This window comes from Sebastes umbrosus, chromosome 14, assembly GCF_015220745.1.
Source record: "Sebastes umbrosus isolate fSebUmb1 chromosome 14, fSebUmb1.pri, whole genome shotgun sequence".
NCBI lineage: Eukaryota > Metazoa > Chordata > Actinopteri > Perciformes > Sebastidae > Sebastes > Sebastes umbrosus.
The window spans coordinates 5,289,808-5,310,352 of NC_051282.1; the positions used below are offsets into that span (position 1 = coordinate 5,289,808).

The 20,545-nt window shown below is 40.7% G+C and overlaps 1 protein-coding gene across 2 annotated transcripts; it reads right to left on the reverse strand.

Moving 5' to 3' along the window:
• Positions 1-1,064: 1,064 nt before the first annotated feature.
• On the reverse strand, positions 1,065-20,246 carry LOC119501005 (sodium- and chloride-dependent GABA transporter 3-like). 2 transcript variants are annotated; one of them, XM_037791073.1, is made up of 14 exons: positions 20,081-20,246; positions 17,648-17,782; positions 15,810-15,947; positions 11,022-11,133; positions 10,746-10,878; positions 8,287-8,421; positions 7,965-8,068; positions 7,221-7,345; positions 6,978-7,090; positions 5,660-5,797; positions 5,466-5,568; positions 4,145-4,245; positions 1,511-1,681; positions 1,065-1,380 (listed from the first exon to the last, which is right to left on the reverse strand). In XM_037791073.1, the coding sequence occupies exons 1-14, from the start codon at positions 20,208-20,210 to the stop codon at positions 1,261-1,263; spliced, it is 1,758 nt and encodes a 585-aa protein (XP_037647001.1). In that variant the 5' UTR covers positions 20,211-20,246; the 3' UTR covers positions 1,065-1,260. The 2 variants fall into 2 exon arrangements, with proteins under 2 accessions (XP_037647001.1, XP_037647002.1); XM_037791074.1 differs by lacking the exon at positions 15,810-15,947.
• Between the last annotated feature and the right edge of the window lie 299 nt (positions 20,247-20,545).

Here is a 20,545-nt window from a genome sequence, read left to right on the forward strand (position 1 = left end):
CACACACACACACACACACACACACACACACACACAAAACAGACAGAAAGACACCAATGTGCAGAAACACATACCCATACATGATCAGTTATTTTTTTTAATGCATTACTCATTTAAAAATGATTTTTGTTTCTTCAACTTTTTATTGCATGAAATGTATTTATGGTGTTGTTACTATGACACACCAAAGACAATAGTTTGTGTTAATTTACTGTTAAAATTAAAATGATTTCAGCTGAAATTACTGTGTTTCATGCCCTCTTTTCATATCGGCCCATTTTACCTGAACATTGTGTCGTAGCTCAAGAGGGAACCTGCTGATACACTAACTCTCAGAATTCCAAAACAATTATACTATTTCACTTATTTTTTTTTTTTAACAAATAAATATTTAAGAAACCCATGCCAATTTATGAAAATACCACTAGATCTCATGCATAGCTTATTTGATGGTCTTATAAATCATTTACCAAAAAGTGGCCCATTTTACCTGACTCCACCCTACAACAACAAACAAACAAAAAAATAAATCTACCACTTGTTTTCCCTAAGAGGCAAAGAATAAAAAGGAACTTAGAAAGATTATCCTGGCAAAAAAAAAAAATGTCCACCTGTTCTTAAGTCATAAACACAGGAGAGAAAATAATTTAGATCAGACTTAGAAAATAGATCACCAGAAAAAAAACAGCTTGCTTGTCTTTCAGGGCTTCCGTATTTTCCTTCACCTATTTATACATCTTCCCCTTTCCCTATGTCCTGGCTGGGGCGGCCTGATGTCATATATAAAAAAATAAGTAAAGCAAAATAAAATAAAACTAAAAAAAAACACTCTCCCGACACGGAACAGGCTCTCTTCGGATGGCTCTGGGAGCTGTTCATAATAAGAAACTTGTGTTTTGTCAGTTAAATGCTTTTAATGTGAAGTTGCAGCAGTAAGAAAATGTTCGGTGTAAGTTAATACAGCATTTAAGTGGTGGACACACTGCCCGCATGAGGCTTGCGTGAGTCTCGCGTGGCGTGTTGTTTTTTATTTCGGCGTCCATGTTAACAGGTTAGGGTTAGGGTTGTTTTCCTGGTGACTTTAAATTCATTATGATGAAGGAAGTGCAGATATTTCAAAAGGCCTCAGGTTACAAACTATGAGTTTTGCTGAGAAACAGTGAATATAAAAATAACAAAAAGCTCCACAGGAATAAGTAACATGCTCTTCTTTTAGCAGCCTTTCACATACAGAAATCCAGACGCACATTTCATATTGACTCATAACATGTCAGTGAAAGGGCCGGACATTGGTTTCATCTCTGTGTCATTTAGGATATGTTCTTTGTTTGTCATGGGACCAACAGGATCTCTGACAGGATGCCACAGGACCAACAGACGCTGTTGAGGGCAGAAAAAAAGGACAATTGGACAAACAGAATGATAATTAAATTAATGTAATGTATATTGGGGCAATATAAAATTTTACATATGTAAAGAAAAACTAAGCAGAATGTGTTGGTGCTCTTACCTGTCTGAGGGTGCCCTCTGTGAGGCATATCTTGCAGACTGCCCAGATGGGTACTGCAACCACCGAGGAGAGGGCCATGGCCCAGCCCAGACCGCAGGCCCAGTTTGGGTACACATAGCCCCCGCTGGATGCCAGGGGCTGGTAGGTCACAAAGAAGCCGATGAAGCAAACCTTGAAAGAAAAGCAGAGGAACAAACTCATACTTCCGTGGACAAACAGGAGGCGGTATTAAAGTGGCAGTAGGCAACAATATTTTGGCATAATTTGGCAAAAATTCCATAATAACCTTTCAGCATATTGTAATTCAAGTGATCTGAGAGAAAACTACACCTCTGCACCTCCTCATGGCTCTGTTTACAGGCTTTAGAAAATCTTGCCCGTGACGGCAGACTTTGACCAATCACAGGGCATTTCAGAGAGAGCGTTCCTATTGGCTGTTCCACAAAAGGAGATGCGCGTTCACGTCTGGTCTCTGCAGATAGTGAAAGCCTCGGTCAATGGCGGAACAACCTACTGGAAAGCTTGCTATTCCAGCATTGGCAGCAACTGCCTACACCTCAAAACAACCCAAAAAAAGAAAGACAGACTTTCAAAAAGACAGTCCAAACTGTTGATGTCGTTAGAAGGTAATGTGTAGCTCGCTGCGGTAGCCTCCTCAGATGTAGCGAGCACGTATGAAGCGCGTGCATATGCCCGTTCTCGTGTGGGGGGAGGGGCTTCGGACAGAGAGGGGAGAGCGGAGAGAGGAGAGAGAGGAGAGAGCAGCTCGAGGGGATGCAGGATTTTGCGTTTTCCGGATTTCTACGCACTGCAGCTTTAACACTGTGACGTTGCCCTGGTTTATTGTGTTGCTTATAAACCAAGACGTGATGGCAGGAAGTCTTTGAATAATACAGGTTTTGCTTGTGCAGCTAAGTCAGCTGCAACATTTTTGGACTTTGGTGCCAAGTCAGAAATTCCCCAGACAAACCAATTCTGTGCTGATACATGATGCTTCATACATGAGTCATGTATGAAGCCTCCTACACAGGACAAGGTCTCTTATTAAAGAGTGTGACGCTGATGTTTTAGGACACTCAGAGCCACACAGTAGACATTATGATGACGTGTTGGATGGATGGACGGACGGATGGACGGACGGAAGGACAGACATGCGGAGCACTATATACCCCTGACTACATTGTTGCGGGGATATAATAAGTTGATATTTACATAGCAGACTGTAAACAAAGCAACCCACATTGTTGGATGCCTCCCCCAAGCTGTGAAGTTACAGTTTACATCCATGTCTGTCCAAAATGTCAACATTTCATCATTAGACATTTGTATGTAATTGTCATAATTAGCAAATGAATCCTTGAGTTATGGCCAAAACATGTTTTGTGAGGTTGCAGTAACCTTAACCTTTGACCACCAAAATGTAATCAGTTCATCCTTGAGTCCAAGTGGATGTTTGTGCCAAATTTGAAGAAATATCCTCATGGCGTTCCTGAGATAACGCAAGAATGGGATGGACGTGAGGTCACAGTGACATTGACCTTTGAGCACTAAATTCTAATCAGTTCATCCTTGAATCCAAAGTGTTCTCTGCTGCATCCCACACAAGGGTAGTCTAGTTTAGTCTAGGGTTTTGTTGTTGTCTCTCTCTCTCTCTCTCTCTCTCTCTCTCTATTTTATATTATACGGGGATCTGTTTTAATGCATAACCTGAATCTCAATAAAAAATTTGATCACAATAAAAAAATATCTGATTTGTAGTATCTTTGCCTGACCTACATCTCCTCTTGACTCCAAACAGGTTAGGACTCCTCTGGAGCTCCTAAATATATAGTAGGAGTTAGGAGGGATTTCCTAAGCCAAGAAAGTTGATGAAATACACTTACATGTAGTCCTGAAAGAAACACTTGATATATACGGGCCCTGAAGAAACTCTCTCCACCTTTTTATTGTTGTTGGCTGAGGCACCACAGTTGTCTTCATTACCTCCAAGGAGGTTATGTTTTCACCTGCGTTGGTTTGTCTGTCTGTCTGTCTGTCTGTCTGTCTGTCTGTCTGTTAGCAGGATTACTCCAAAAGTTTGAAATGGATTTGAATGACATTTTTTGGAGGGGTGGAGTTTAGGAAAATGAATAATCCATTCGATTTTGGTAGCGATCCGGATCATGATCCGGATTCAGGATTTTTTTTAAGAATTCCAATCAGCCTGAGCATTAAGACCACAGAGTATAACACATGCGCAGTGCAACTGATGACGCGTGACCCCGCCTCCTTCCTTCTGAGAGCAGAGAGATACGTGTGAGGATGTGTGGCAAGACATTGAGGTGCAGGAGCTGCTGTCCGTCCGCGGTGAGAAAGAAAAAAAGCGGTAGATGACGGGATAAAGAAAACGTAGTGTAACGTTATTCAGACATAACAAGACTGCGGAATGAGAGAGGCATCCGCCGATACGTTACACGGAAACACACCGTGTTAATAATAAGCTGACCACCTCACGGTACCACCAGCTGTGAGCTGTGATCTGTTTTTAAAGTCAGGCACCTTGGCGGAGGTCTGCGCTCTCCGAGTGCCATTCAAGTTTCATGTCATTTCTACTTTGAAGAGCTGCAAGAGTCTGAAACAGAGTGTGTAACTCACCACGCAGATCAGAGGGGTGATGTAACGCCAGCACACTTTGAAAAGAAGCAACGGCCTCTGTCCTGACATATCTTCAATTGCATCACACATCCGGTCAGCCCCTGCATGATTATTACAGTTTGTTAGTAACAATTTAAAAAGACAGGACCTCCTGGTGGAAAAGCATGATGTACGTCCAACTATAACGGTAACCACCTATTACAAATGGCAATTAAGGGTTATTAGACTAATCAAAAATACATCAACAAATTACAGTTAGTTAAATAATTAAGATGGAGTGTAAAAATATTTGGAAGCATTTCCCCATTTTCCTCATGCTTTTGATATTGAGATGGATGTGATGTATGTCCGAGGCAGCGATTGGTCCAGAATTCAAATAATTTTAATATATTTTATCTACTTATCTGAGGTTAAAGGAAAAGTATAAAAGCTTTATATATAAATTCATTTCTAATTCCTTTTTCTAATTATGGCTGTGACCGACTTCCGCTAAACTCTTTTATGAATGAGTTTTTCCTAACTCTTGTGCAGATACATTTGGTTATCTGCAGTGTCTACCGACCCACAAACTGTGAAATAAGACGTCCCAGTCAGGTTTTTTTTTTGTGTGTGTGTGTGCTGCCTAAATCAGAAAACATGTGATTTAACAAGCCGTTCTGATTTGGCTCTCGTTCCTAACTGTATGTCACTTGCAGACAGAAGGTGAATACAGTTCGATTCCATTTAGAATGTTTACATTTAAAACTTTAAAACGGTCTAAATATTGTAGATTTGTGACATCACAAATGGACAGAAATCCTGACGGCTTGTTTCAAAAGCTCAGTTTCTGAATACGGGCTGTGTGTATTTCTCTGTGGATTAAGCGTTTCGATACTTTCACAGTATTTATATAGAACTTAAACCTACTTTATAATATAAAAGCCATGAAAATGTCACTTTTTACAACATGGGACCTTTAAGACACTATTGTCGTCACTTTGAGGTTGCCAGGTAACCAGCCTGAAATTCTAGGAAGTCAATGTATCCGCCCTTTCCACCCTTCTACATTACAAGCACACTACTTCAAGCATTGGCACTAAATGTCGACACTGGACGTAAACTGTGAGGTGTGGTATCATCAAATATGAACATGATTACTGGATTGAAAATGAACCCCTCGATCCTCTGGTGAAAACGCACACAGGGTTCCTAAAATGGTTCCCAGAAAGGTTCCTGTGGTGGAACTTCTGGATGGACGAATAGCTTTTGGATAGCTAGATAGTACTATTACATCTGGTGAACTACAGAATAATTGAAACACGGTATTGATTATTTGACTTACCAAAGGCCCAGCCAACAGCCACACACTGGACCACAGACACAAATAATATACATGCTCCATTAGCACCATAGTAATCAACCAGCTGGAACAGGTACACTCCTCCCTGGACAACACAGAAAAGCACTTATTATATGTAGTGTCACTTAAAAAACTCCTGGTGTGTTTGATTAAGATTACACAGGCCTGTGTAGTACCTGAGTGCATAGAGAGATCTGTACGATGAAGCTGATGGAGCAGAAGAAGATGAGGAAGATTTCTCTGCGCCAGGGTCTACGCATCTGTCCTGGAAACATGTCAATGACTGCCGACGTTATAGTTTCCAAACCTGCAAACTAACAGACACAAACAGACAGAAAAAAAGAGTAACTTTACATATCATTACATATGTCGGTACCCTTTAAGGCGTTCATGCTACATCAGAGTGTGCACATTTTTAGATCTGAGAGATATAGCTTGTTTTGGCAATGGCAAAACAGTCAACTGGCCAGATAAGTAACCACCAACAAAACTTCTCTACTGTCATTTTTGATGTTTCCAAGTTTAATCTTTCTTCAGTCCAGCCTTTTGTCCTCTTCTGGATTATTATGATCACCTTCTATTTCTTCTCCATATTAAGGAAAGTTCCTACCCCAGTTCTTTTCCTCCTCCCTCTGTTCTTCTCATTGTGACGCCCTGTCCCTTACATAAAGTACATAAAGCGTCCAACACTGAGTCCTTGGTTTATATAGATAAGGCCTCCAATTGCACATGAATAAAAGATTTTTGTATAGTTTTTCATTCCCCCCCCTTCCTTTGACTCTCAAGCTGCTGTGTTTTGACTAGATAATACGCAACCAACTTGGTGCAACCATCTGCTCCCAGATGCCATGACCCAAACAGCTATGTTTTTGTCATAGCTTTGGGTAATCTTTTAGCTGCTGTTTGCTGCCATCCAGTCAGAATCATCACTACCTCAGTAGTAGTTGTAGTTATTAACCCTTTTATCCTGACTTGCCGAGAAATCTGAGAGGCAGACGTTTCACGAGCAAACAGAAGCAGCCTGAGTGTGAGGAGAAGGGGTTGAAGTTGGAGCAGGAAAATCTGTGCAAGCAACAACATATTTGAATGCAAGCATACAGTTTGAGCAGAAGCAGAGCTAATCCAAGCACAAGCAGGGCCTATTTGAGTGTGAGGACAAGGTTTAGAGAGAAAGCGTTACAAAATCTGGAAGTGAAATGAATAAGTCTTGCTCTCAAATTGAAAGACCATGCTCTTGAATAAAGATGGGGTTAACATGTTCTTGGTCTTAACTTGGTCTCAGCCCCTCAAAGTCTTGGTCTTGGTGTTGATACACTCTGGTCTTGGTCATGACTTGGTCTGGGTTTAGGCGATCTTGACTAAAACACTAAGGGTTAAACTACATTTTTAAGTGTTTCACTGATCCAGCATGAACAGTTGCAGCATATCTTTATACGCTAAGTGAATACTTTGTGCAGGACACCAACATTATGTCGTACGTTCTCTTGGTCTTACCAGTGTGTCCAGTCCCAACAGAATGAGCATAAGGAAGAAGCAGGCGGCCCACAGCTGAGGGAGAGGCATCATGGCTAAGGCCTGAGGAAATGCGATGAACGCCAGCCCAGGGCCTGGGAGGACAGAGGAGACATTTAAATTGTTGTCCTCTCCTTGTGTTACAGTTTTTGTCCTTTTCCAGCAATAGTGTGAGGGTACATTTGATTCTCGTGTCAAACAGTAGCTTTGGGCTTTAAATCATACCTGAATCGACCACCATGTCGATGGGAATTCCCTGTTTTTGGGCCATGAAGCCCAGAGCTGAGAAGACTGCGAAGCCGGCAACAAAGCTGGTGCCACTATTGAGCGCACACAACAGCAGACTGTCCCTGCATACACACACAAACATAGAGGTTAGCATACAGAACAGAACTGAGTGGGACAATGTACTGACAGTATACTCTGACAGAGACCAGGGTGTCCTACTGGTCCTCCGTAGCAACACTACGCTGACGTTACTCACGTAAAAGGTAATGTGAGAGTGGAGATCGTCTACGGTGCGGACGTATACGCAAAGCTTCAGTCAACCCATTTGTAACTTTAGAATCGGGCCATCAACCGGTTCATGGTACGTTTAAATCGTATCAATGTACTCACATCTAACGTTAAAACCACTTTGTGTCGGTGTGTGGGTTACACCCCTAAGTAAAACCTATGCGGACATGCCACACAAAGGGTGAATTCAAGGGTGTAGATTTGGTTTCAGAAGTTGGTACACACACTTAAATACACTCTTAAATTGTCTTGAACTACCTAATATTCAGGGTTTATGCTCTTAACTTCCCGTTTTGCCTAAAATGTTGATTACTATTATGTTTGACGCATTTCGGGTTCACAAAACAGACAAACAAACCAAAAATAAATTATGCGGGCAGAAAATGCTAGGACTACGTTGAGCAAAACTCCAACAAAACAACAATGTGTGCAACTACTGATCACATGGCTTACTTGTAACAGTTGTTCTTGACTTTGTTGTAGCTGCCCATTGTGATTAAGGATCCTGATGCAACACCATAGGAGAAGAGGACCTGAGCGCAAGCCTCCATCCACACCTGATGAAAAAAGATAAAAAAAAGCAAAACACATGTAATTAGGTCATCAGTATCATATCAGTGTCAGTATCAGGGGCACAATTGGTTTATCTACATTCTTTTTTCTGGTCAATTCAGGTAGGTATGACACTTACATCAGCATAAAAAAATAAGAAAATCTTTACCTCTTAAACAAACAAAACTCTGTCAAGCGGCATGATTTGTCTACAGTGTCTCACCTGCAAGTCTGCCAGGCGAGAAGGATCTGGATACAGGTAGTAGACCACACCCTGCCAGGCTCCTGGCAGCGTCACCCCCCTGATCAGCAGGATGGCCAGCGTCACATAGGGGAACACAGCCGTGAAATACACCACCTGGAAATTTGAGCGGCTATTTAACATTGCTGTACTATCACTGCATCAGGTTAAAGAAGTACTGCTCATATACACCTGTTAGTAGTGGTGGTTATTTCTTTGAGTTGGTCTGTATGTTTGAAGAATATGTCCACTGTTGTCACACACTTTAGCAATGCTGTTGGTAACATAAACAAAATCAAAAGCTAGTGCTACTATAATGTCATGACAATGGGACAGGTGTGAAAATATCATATTGTTACGACTTGTTATAAATGTTCTACATTTTTCCAAGATTGTGCTACTGCTATATCTGTCACTACTGTAGGTGCCTCTAATTTTCTTCATTCGGGAATTACAACCAGGATACTGATGTGAACATTTCCAGAACAAAATTGGAGATACCTGTACTTATTTTATCAATGTCCATGTCATGTTACCCTATATTTCTACTCCACTACAAAAATTCCACCGTGAAGTCTAACAATACAATAATAGTAGGGCAGACAAAATCTTTTATTTTTGGTTGAATTGATGGTTTAAGAAACTATTGCATTTTTGTCCATGCGTAAAATAAACATGTTTATGCACTGAAGCAACAGTAACTTACAGTACAATAAAACACGATTTCATGTCTAATATTTGTTGCCTTTTTATGTTATTTATTTTAACAATTACAGAGGTTGTGCTCTACTACTACTACTAGTACTACTGCACATACTATTGTATAATATAATACATTGTAATACGTAATATAAACTCGGAAAACAAAGTTTGGAAATTTGTGTTTGGTCGATTACTTCTCTGTTTTTACAATTCTAAATGGCATTGTATTTTACATCGTTGGAAAGCCTGTTTATTTACCTTCACAATGATGTCCAACTTGTAAGGATCATACATTTGTGGGATGAGCAGCACAGCTGATTATGTGGGTAGCGCCCAAGAAAAATTTGCCAAAATGCTCTGCCAATGGTAAACAGTGTATTCTCCTGTTGGTATTGACTCTTGTTTTGAGTTGTTTGGTGGATTGGATGATTGAACTCTCTATCAGTAACAAGGAACAAACAAGACATATTGGCAATTTGACACTTTATTCATTTAATACACCGTCAGGAGCCTCAGTAGCGGTGGAAGATCCATACGCAGCCACAACAGCCTGGCACCTCCTCCTCATGCTGGTCACCAACCTGGTCACACGTTGCTGCGGGATGGCGTTCCATTCCTCAACCAGGATTCGTTGCAGGTCAGCCAGCGTGGTTGTGTTGGTCACTCTAACACGTACAGCATGCCCAAGCTGATCCCACAAGTGTTGAATTGGGTTGAGGTGTGGACTCTTGGCAGGCCGTTCCATTCTCTCTACTCCCACATTGTGGAGGTAGTCTGTGATAACCCTGGTTCTGTGGGGGAGAGTGTTGTCATCTTGGAGGATGAAGTTAGGTCCCAGATTGTGGAGATATGGGATCGCCACTAGCTGTGGAATCTCATCCCGATATCTCACTGCATTGAGATGGCCTTCAATGATGACAAGCCTTGTTTTGCCAGTGACATCATTGAGGGAACACACAACCACGCTGGCTGACCTGCAATGAATCCTGGTTGAGGAATGGAACGCCATCCTGCAGCAACGTGTGACCAGGTTGGTGACCAGCATGAGGAGGAGGTGCCAGGCTGTCTGATGTCTTGTTTGTTCCTTGTTACTGATAGAGAGTTCAATCATCCAATCCACCAAACAACTCAAAACAAGAGTCAATACCAACAGGAGAATACACTGTTTACCATTGGCAGAGAATTTTGGCAAATTTTTCTTGGGCGCTACCCACATAATCAGCTGTGCTGCTCATCCCACAAATGCATGATCCTTACAAGTTGGACATCATTGTGAAGGTAAATAAACAGGCTTTCCAACGATGTAAAATACAATGCCAATTAGCATTGTAACAAAAGAGAAATAATCGACTAAACACAAATTTCCAAACTTTTGGTTTGGTGGCACAAGAGCATGAGACAGATGCCAAATGTGAACTGAGCTCTTGAAGGTTTCAATTTGGATGTTGGAAGGCAAAGCTCAGCTCCGTTGGGCTCTGGCCCAAATGAACTCCTGCCTAACCCTAAACCAAGAACAAGTCAGAACTAATTGAATAACCCTAACCCTCAATATTCAGCTAAAGGCATAAAAGTTTTCCTAACCATAACCAAGATTTCTTTTGTAGTCCTAACCTACCACCACCAGAGATGCGGGACACAAAAGCAGGTCTGCAATGTCAAAGACCCTTGGCAGTAATATAAACTTATTTTTAGAGGAGACAGGTTTGGCCCCTTAAATCCTCACACCAATGTTCACAGACCTTTCCTGCGGAACGGACCCCTTTCCAGACGCAGAAGTAGCAGGCCACCCAGCAGGCCAGGAGACAGAGCAGCAGCTCCCACTTTACTGTACCGACCTCCTCTATTCCCCCAGACATGGACAACACTCCTCTCCTGCATGGGGACATAATACAGTCAATGATGGTTGTACGCATGAAGAATTAGCATATTTCACTAAGAAAACAGAAGGTACTTAATACTTCACATCTATTGCTGCCACACTATGTAATTTACTATGAGCTTGATAATCGACTCACTCCCAAAACTCAGAGACTGAAGACTTGGTGAGATTTCCAGTTGTCCAGTTTACTGTCTGGTTGCCACTGTGCATTGCTGTCCAGTTTGCTGAGGTGAGGTCCACACATCTCTCTGTTGATAGGAAGGCAAATTATTATGATGATTAAGCGTTAATCTCCATATCACACAGTTACTGAAATAGTTATCAGAATGTTTCATTTGGTTATTATTGTCAGTCATGAAACACAGCAATGTGCCAACAGGCAGGGAAGAAGATTGCTAGCAAGTAAACATGGATGGAAACAATGCGGAGTTTCAAACTTTTAAGAAAAATCTGCTTTGCAAATCTGGTATGGTTCCAGAGCCTCCAAGCAGGGCTCAGTACACAGTATAAATACTGTACAGACTGCAGGTTGTTTTTCATGTCCAGGTGTTTGTTAAACAGGTAACAGGCTACAGGGAGAAAACACAGCTGCTCTGGCAGTGATAGGCTAACTGTGTGCCTTTATTAGTATTTGTACAGTGCAGACACTAACTCCATCAAAAGTCTCTGCAGCTGTGATCAGCTGCCACCGTCATCAGAAACGGACGTTGCTTAACGTGACGCTTCAGAGAGGAACTAGAGGAGGAACTAAGACGCAAGGAAAAGACCCAAGCGAGGGAAATGTGGATGCAATTAAGAGACTTGGGATGCACCCCAGGACTTCCTGTCAGCACCATCTTGACTGTATAAACAGTAAGTAACTAAAATCAGCTATTTTGGACCAAAATAACATATGCCTTGGTAAAATATTTTGACAAGAAGATATATTTATGTCAGTGGGACCAGAGTGTGACGGTAAAATGTGAAGTTTGATGGCTTCGTGTCACCTGCTTTAGAGAGTTCAGAATTTCTAGTTTCCAACGATACCAAGCATCACATTGTAGAGAGAATTATTGAGGATCTTTGGTTCACAACTTGTTCACCAAGTTTATCGGAATCTGCAGAATCTCTGCCTCCATGTCCTTTTTCCTCATACGTGACTCCCACATCCAGTTCGAAGGCAGACAAGAGAGTCTCTCTGCCTCTCACTGTGCATGATTGGCGGATTTGTTGTTAGGGTTCTCTATTTTGTGAGAAACTAACCAATTCAGGAAATCACTAAGGACCTACTGACCAGCCGCCGTTTCAGTCAGTCAACAGCAAAAGCTTGTAAATTGGGGAGGAGAAAGGAATGGAGTTTCAGAGCCTGAAGGGTTTTATTCCTCAGGTGAAGAGGTATAGTGAAATAATAGGGATCCATTTGAAGCTGTATTCATTTTACAAAAACAATGTCAATAGTCATGAACTTTGATAAGATTGACTGTCTATAAGTAAAGGTTTACTCTTTGTACAAGTTATTTCTTTGTGCAAAAGTGAGCTTCACTTACAAATAGTAAAGATGAATGGATATGTTTTTGCCATTGACTATTTGATCTTACTGGTCTGTACAAATAAAACTTTGTCTTTCATATCATTTTATTTGTTTATGTGTATGTGTGTGTTCTTTCACGCTAAATGTAAAGCTACTGGGAATGTCTGTTCAAGTGTAGAGAGTAGAGCTGTGAAATGGGAGACAGAAACCTGTCCCACCTCCTCCCCCCCACACACACACTCCTTTTAGGTGTGTACTGTTGTTGTGTGTGGAGGAAGAAAAAAAAGAAAGGGAGTGAGAACTGTCTTTCAATCAATTTAGTAGTAATGAATGAGTTTGTATTTCTTTTACAGAGAATGAAATTGAAACTGAGAGGATTCACAACTGCCAGGGCCCAGTGAAGCACATCCAGCATCTCTCCAGCAGCAGCCACCTCCTGCTTCTCTGCCTGCCACACAGGTCACATGAAAACATACACGTTTTGTAAATTGTAAATAGTGTATTTGCTGTGTGTTTTATATGTAAGGGATAATGTACAGCGAGCTGGACATTGTTGTGAAAGTATCCCCTGATAGGGCGATGCTGCGCCCACGACGTGAAGGGGAGGAGTCTCTCATCGCCCTGAAGGGGATTCTTTCACAACAATGACCCGCTAGCTGTACATTATCCCGCTTATTACACGGCTACGTACTGAAGAAATCAATATTTTGACTCAAAAACGGTCCTCCAGAATCCGACATCAGATCTGCAACCATAGCAACGGTCTGTTATACATACAGTAGCAACGGTCTGTTATAGAGAAATTACAGACCGCAGAACGCCGTGATTGACCAATCAGAATTGAGTATTCAACACAGCCGTGTAATAAATAGTAAATATTTGGTTTGAAGAAAAAAAAAGAACTGTTGTAATGCTAATTTTTTTCCTTTGCACACATGCATGAAGCTTGATATGCCTAGTATGAAATCATTGTTTAGTCCCATTTTATCTCAGTCCCTCTATGGTGAAAATACAGTGACACACAACTCTTCTACTCAAGAAGCGATATTACAAAATTTCCTTTTAGACATTTACTATACATTTATTTACTATTTTATTCATATATTACACTACTTTTTTGAACTTAAGACTTTAGAAAAAACTATTTCTGGCACCAAAACAATCGGCCCACATGAGTAAAGGTATATTTTCACAAGAGATTTGAAGAATTTAAAAAATCCGAGTACACCTTTTGAGCTTTAGGGCCAAATTATCTCTTTACACAGTGCTCTAGGACAAATGAGAGCCTCATGGGTAACGTGTTATTTGCAAGTACCTTTGAAAAGGCGAACTTGAAAAGACAAGTAAAAAAATGTGAAAATGTGAAAATGCCCTTAGACCTCTTAAAATACTTAGTAATAAGACATAGTTTGGATAACATACACTTGGTTTACCGATTCTGAAAACTGAAGACCTCCTGTTTTTAAACCAGTCCAACATTAATTTCTTCTATAAATAGATGATTATGAAATAGCGATATTTCGTAACTACGTCACGGGATACCAATCTGTTCCACACAGTGACACATATAGCTCATCAATTACACACCGATATCAGATCGGTACCCATTATCGGCCAATGCCCAAAGGCCTGGTATCAGTATGAGGGCTGAAAGAGTCAGATCAGAGCATCCCTAACTTTCACCAGCAGTTTTCATCTTCCATTGTTGAAAGTGGACAGTAGTGTGCATGAAATTACAGTTTAACCAGTCACTGTGTTATCTAATCTTTGCTGCGGACCAACTTTGCTGATGATGGGCACTGTATGAAACGAAAATTCTGACTAATTTGTACGGCTGTCTGGTGAGTGTAAAAAACGTGTCATTTTACGCAGACGATAGTGTACTGTGACATCTAATCTTTGTTGCAGACAACCTTTGCCGAGGCTAACATGCCTAAACATAGCTGTACCGAGCGGGAGCAGATGCGCGAGGCAAAGCAGCGTGCACGTGAAGCTTAGTGCTGCGTGCATTGCTAAAATTAGGGCAGAGGAAGCATTGGAGAAGCAGGCAGAGTGCCTGGCAAGCATACCTATGCCTGGCTTCAACCCTGGGGTGTGCATACAAGGTAAGGTTTATCATTACATTGGTGGTCCCCTTCCAGAGCTGGGTCATACCCCACTATTTGCCCTGATCTACTTCCATGATCCTGACCATGAGCTGCAGTACCTTAGTACCCACACCTCAAACAGCAGTCTGAATGAACAATTTTACGAGCCTATTTACGAGCGCCACACATACATGCAGCAGCTCCAGGAGTCGTTCAGGATGCCATTGAGACGCATGTGCAGGTAAAGTACATGCACCATATATGAGTCAACCAGTTCTTCTGGCCATTAAAATATTGTGTGCTGTGGTACCTGTTTGAGGACATTGTGAGAATAATTCCTCCTCCAAAGTCAGTGACATTGCGCCACACAAAGACATTGACAAAGATATCTGGTCTAGTTTCTAAAAGGTCCAACTGAATGTTGAAATGAATACTGTTCCGTTTTTAGTTTAGGCTTCACTTGGACCTGTGGGCTGATGCAGATGTTTAAAACCTTACTTAAATAAAAAAAAACATGACCTGATCCAGTTTGTTTGCTAGCTTCCATAGCTGCAGAATGGTGTGTTTGTATGCAAATTTGTTCCATATGTGGCAACGGGGTGTGGAAATGGGCGGTGGACGAGATCACACCGGCCCATACAAAAGCATTGTTGTCGGAGAAACCAGTATTTCAATTCAGCATGTTTCCTTAATCTCTGATAACATATCATGGTCAATTTATGTAGCTATATTACATTTATTAATACCACATTTAAATCTGCAAAACATGAATAAAGATTAAGGCTGTCAAATTTGACACGCCACTAATTTCTTTAATGCATTAACGCAACTTGCTAATTTTAGGTTGTAGCGAGTTCAGTTTTAAAGCTAGAATGAAGATGCTGATATCATATGAAACTAAAAAAACCTGAGGAATCCATTGGTACCAACCATGTCATACTAGCTTGTCGCGAAGGAGGTTAAATAACACTCCCAACTTACGCTAAATTTTGGTGAGGAAAAACTGACATGTTCATTTTCAAAGGGGTCCCTTGACCTCTGACCTCCAGATATGTGAATGTAAATGGGTTCTATGGGTACCCACGAGTCTCCCCTTTACAAACATGCCCACTTTATGATAATCACATGCAGTTTGGGGCAAGTCATAGTCAAGTCAGCACACTGACACACTGACAGCTGTTGTTGCCTGTTGGGCTGCAGTTTGCCATGTTATGATTTGAGCATATTTTTTATGCTAAATGCAGTACCTTGAGTGAGATCTAAGACGTTGGTATGTTCTTTTAACTTAACTATACTGTGCATCCATCCACCCTCATCCCATACTGACCTGTGTTCCAGGGATTGTCGCAGGTGGCCCAGGGCAGAGGGTCTCTGAAACAATAGATGAGGTAGAGGAGGGCCCAGGCCAGGATAATGCTGTAGGTTCTGGAAAAAAACTGGATCACTAAGATAGAATAGCCAGTCCCTGGAGGGAGAGAACATCCAAAATACCTGAGTTAGATAAGATAAATATGACACTTACAGACAGTGTAACCGTGTACTATACTAGTAGTACGTACTGATTTGGCCAAAATGTAGCATGTAGTATTAATATGCAAACAAAAGCAAAATCTACAGTATGCCAACAATACCCGGATATTATACTGATTTGGAAAAAAAATCTCCAGTATGCATCGGACCAGTCCACCTCGCATATTGTATCCCACAACGCAATGCACAGGATCAGTCCAGTCTATGGTCACAACAACAACGGCAGCCAAAAACGGCTCGTTTTTTTAAACATTTTTTGTAGCTATTTCATCACTAAATTCACTTCTGAACATTTTTGAGGAGAGAAATTAACTGTGTCGATTTTCAATATTGACAGTTTTACGTAAATTGATGTCGAATCGAACATTTGCTGCAATATTTTCAGAGGTTAGAAGCTCCACAAATTGCTGTGACAGCTAGCTATAGCGCCTGCCGGGGTCGCTATACCTCAAGATCCACTACCCGCTCTCTCAAGAGGCCGGTCTTGTAGACAAGAGGCTTTTATTTCCTTGTTGACGGATGGATTGTTTAAATATCACAACCCAAATGTCCATTATAAAATTAACGGGAGCCTGTGGCGACAGAGCAGCAGAGTGGCGGGGGAAGAGGCGAGGGAAGAGGGCAGCCTCTGACGTGCCAGAGAGATACCTACTGAGACAACATGACCCTTTTTAACATTACTCTAATATCTGGGGGGATATCAGTCCACTGTTTCAGCCCTAGTTTTAGTATTCCTATTTTTTCTGATATCAACCGTTTTTTTCCTGACCACATTTTTACCTTTGCCTTGTCTCGGCTCTGGTTACCTCTGGTTACCTCTGTCTGACTGCTCACCTTTGTACCGAACCTGATTTGGCAAGTAAAGATTGTTTTATTGCACCTGTCTTGTTTTGAGTCGTGTATTTGAATCCTGTATTTTTTTCTCTGTGGGTTTACCAGTTGTAACAGTTTCAGGAATTTTCTGAGCCTTTCTTTTTTTATTTTTACAAATGAAACTATATTTTTTGTGAGATGAGTTTAAAGATTTACATCTTCAGTAGGAACCAATAGGCTCGGGGTTTGAGTGCAACAGGCAGTTTAGGCAAAAAAATACTGAGGCACTAACTAACACATTGTTTCTGTCTTTTTTATGGGATTTGTTGACCACAGGGAAAGTAAAAAATTAGACCATCCTTATCCTTTTTTTTAATTTGTGAATGATGTACAGCACCGTATTCACTTCAAACTGCGGGTTCTATTTGGGGTCCTGGAGACCACAGCCACCCCTATCAGCTCAAATAAACTTACTTAAGGATTGTTTTATCAGCTTGATACTAGATGACTTTCCCTCATTTTATGAGATTTGCTTGTAAACAAGATTTTTTTTTTGGAGGTTTCAGAATTCCACAACAGAAAATGAGTCCTCTTTCGAATATTCCTAAGCTATGGGACACCAAAAACGTTGCCTATCCTTTTTTTTTTTTTTTTAAAGATTTATTGGCTCCCGAGTTTGATCAGTTGAAGTCAAATTAAAAGTTATTTTGCTAACATTAACCTGCAGAAATTCATTCTCAGTTCTTATCGGTTTTGAACGATATAATGTCTTCAATATAAATGCTCAATGTCTTCAACAACAAACAAATGTGATGTGATTACCCTGTGCCAGCGGGCAGAGCTTGGTCCAGCAGGTGACGGCGCCCTCCTGTGTGTACTGACCAATCACAGCCTCCAGCAGGAAGATTGGCACGCCACACAGCACAGCAAAGAAGCAGTAAGGCAACAGGAAGACACCTGCACACACAGAAATATGTGAATCATTGTAAAGATACATATATAACATACATATATATATATAACTACAGTACAATATGCTTGCATAGAAGGGTTAATGTTGAACCATTCTGACAGTGACTTAGTGACCTGGCCTCTAGAAAGTGCAGGAACAGTCATTGTGACATTAGACTTTGATACTGAGATATCTTGTTTCTATTTGTATTTCTATTTGTATCTATTTGTATTAGATAAGAACAGGCCAGAAGGGGATTAATCATTACCTTAATTAAGGGGGGGTTTGTGTTATGTTCTTTTAATATACTGATGTACTCGAAAATCTTGCGTTGACTGCAGAGACGCAAGGCTCAGATCTTTTATGCAAATAAAGAGTCCAAATACACCTGAGACCAGTGATGCTGTATGATGGGATGAGGACTGGATCTGTGTTAATACAGTGGCAGTGTTTGATCCAATGTAATGCTGCCAATAACAATTTATATTTCATTATGGATTCATCCAGCGATTACTTTGCTGATTAAATCAATTAATCTGTTGATCTATGAAATGTCAGACCCGGTGCATGTGCAAGAATGTAGTTGGCAGATGATAATTAATGGCATAGTGAAAAACCTGCATGACCACTTCTCCTAAAGGCACCTTGAACATGTTTCGTAATCGGCAGGAGTCGTACCGCAACTATCCAAATAATTGTGTTTGTGACCTGGCTGTTTTTTTCAAAAAGTGGAAAAAAAAGTACAAATACATGTGCTTGGTACATTGTACATTAAGATCATATTAAGTAACAGTTTCAGGGTTTTTGCTGATTATAATTTGTAGCTTCTTAGCTGCCCACAAATACCATTTAGTCACTTTATTTGAGCTAATACAGGGAATTTATACAGAGTATGGGTGAGCTTTCATTCAAATGTATTTTAAATGATTCTTTATATCTTATGTAATCATGTGTGTGTGCGTGTGTGTGTGTGTTAACCTGCAGTTCCTTTTACACAATCCACATTCCATTGCATTAAATATTTAGAGCCCTATTTGAAGTGCACGGTGCAAGTGCATTTAGGGCGTGTCCAACTCCACTTTTGCTAGTTAAAAACAGTGCTAGGTAAGGCGTAAGGGGAAAAGGGGTTGTATTTAGTCTCTTGATTAATCATAGGTGTGTAACAGGAATTCCCTTTAAAAGTCAGGTGCGCCTGCACATTGTCGTACATATTTCTATTTTAAAGGCGGATTCCATTATATTCTGAATTGTGTGTGTAACAAGCAAGAGTGTACGCGTGTTGAGAACCTGCCTGTGAGGACGCATCTTACTATCTGAATAATTAACCCTTTAAATAGGAAAATACTGCATCAGACTTTAGACCAGGTTTTTGTTGGTCAATGGCCAATCGCTTTCTGCTGCCTCAAGATAGTAACGCGCCAACAAAGCACCTGATTACACCTCATTTTAAGTCCAACACGTCGATGGGCGCACAGATGGGCGCTAATATATTTGCTACTCGCACAACGTGGGAGCTGGGCGTGAAAATGACAACTGTGTCGGTCTGAAACTAGTAATGACGGTTGCGCTGCGCTGTGCTCCGACCGGGTGTAAGATAGGGCCCTTGAAAGTTCTTCTTCTCCAGCTGTTCTGCAGCTTGATATACTGCAAATGTAATGAAGAAATCAATAACTGATGTTTACCTTTACCTAAAAAAAACAACTCAATAGTGATTTTCAACATCTCAAATATTACAGTAGGCTATATGGAATTTGTGTGTTCCAGCTTACACTTTTTAGTAATACTTCATTGAGTTTACACACTCCTGATGAGGACAGCGCCCACATTATACAGAAAGTGCAACTCTCTCTTTTATTACAATTGTACATATTATCATCCAATATATTTCTTGCTGCAACTTAGGCAGATTTTCTAGAAAAAAAACCCCACACACACCACTGCATTATAATTCACATAACTATTAAAACCAACACCTGCCATTTTCCTCATACATCTCTAGACCTCTGGCACTCCAGAATTAAGTGTTAAATAGTTTCATCTTCATCACAATTATCAATAGGACACCCTTTTGTTTTAACAAAGCAACTCCACTTCACCACCACCGATAAGTTCTGATAAGTTCTTACTAAATATGTTTTTAATACATACCTGGGATTCAGATTCATCTATTCTTGTATGGGAAAATATCACCATAAAAGTTGTTACAATGTTTAACATCTATATTTTTGCTGGACATTTCAACCCAATCAATATTGAAGTGTGTAACATTTCTCACAAGATCAAGTTGGTTTGTTCCAGCTTACCTCCTCCGTTCTTATAGCACAGGTAGGGGAATCTCCACACATTGCCCAGACCCACCAGATTGCCTGCTGCTGCCAGAATATATTCCCTTTTCCTCGTCCACTGTTCCCTCTTATTCACTTTGGTCTCCATGTCTGTGTTCCCTCTTCAGTCCCCTGATCATTACTGTGAGTACACAACCCTGTGAGCCTGGTGTTAAACTCATCCGTAGACGCAATACTGACTGTATTGCCCAAGGCCGTGGTGATAGGGGTGCTTATTAGTTGAAGATCTGTAGTACATAACTGTCATAACTTGTTTTTCAAAGTCTATTGCGGCATCATTACCTGGTAACAGGTTTTGGCTGAATTCCATTTAAAAAAAAATTTAAATTATGAGTTCATCACGGAATGTTACTGTTTATTTTGCGACAAGTCTTGGAGGAACACTCGGAACATTTATTCATACGTAAAATTACACAATTTTAT

What these genes read in the sequence shown, in the direction of transcription:
- LOC119501005 (XM_037791073.1), bottom strand. Translation starts at nt 20,210, where the DNA reads ATGGAGACCAAAGTGAATAAGAGGGAACAGTGGACGAGGAAAAGGGAA. An exon ending in GTGCTATAAGAACGGAGGAG is followed by an intron (nt 17,783 to 20,080) that starts GTAAGCTGGAAC and finishes CTGTGTGTGCAG; the next exon opens with GTGTCTTCCTGTTGCCTTAC. An exon ending in GCTCTGCCCGCTGGCACAGG is followed by an intron (nt 15,948 to 17,647) that starts GTAATCACATCA and finishes CTCTCCCTCCAG; the next exon opens with GGACTGGCTATTCTATCTTA.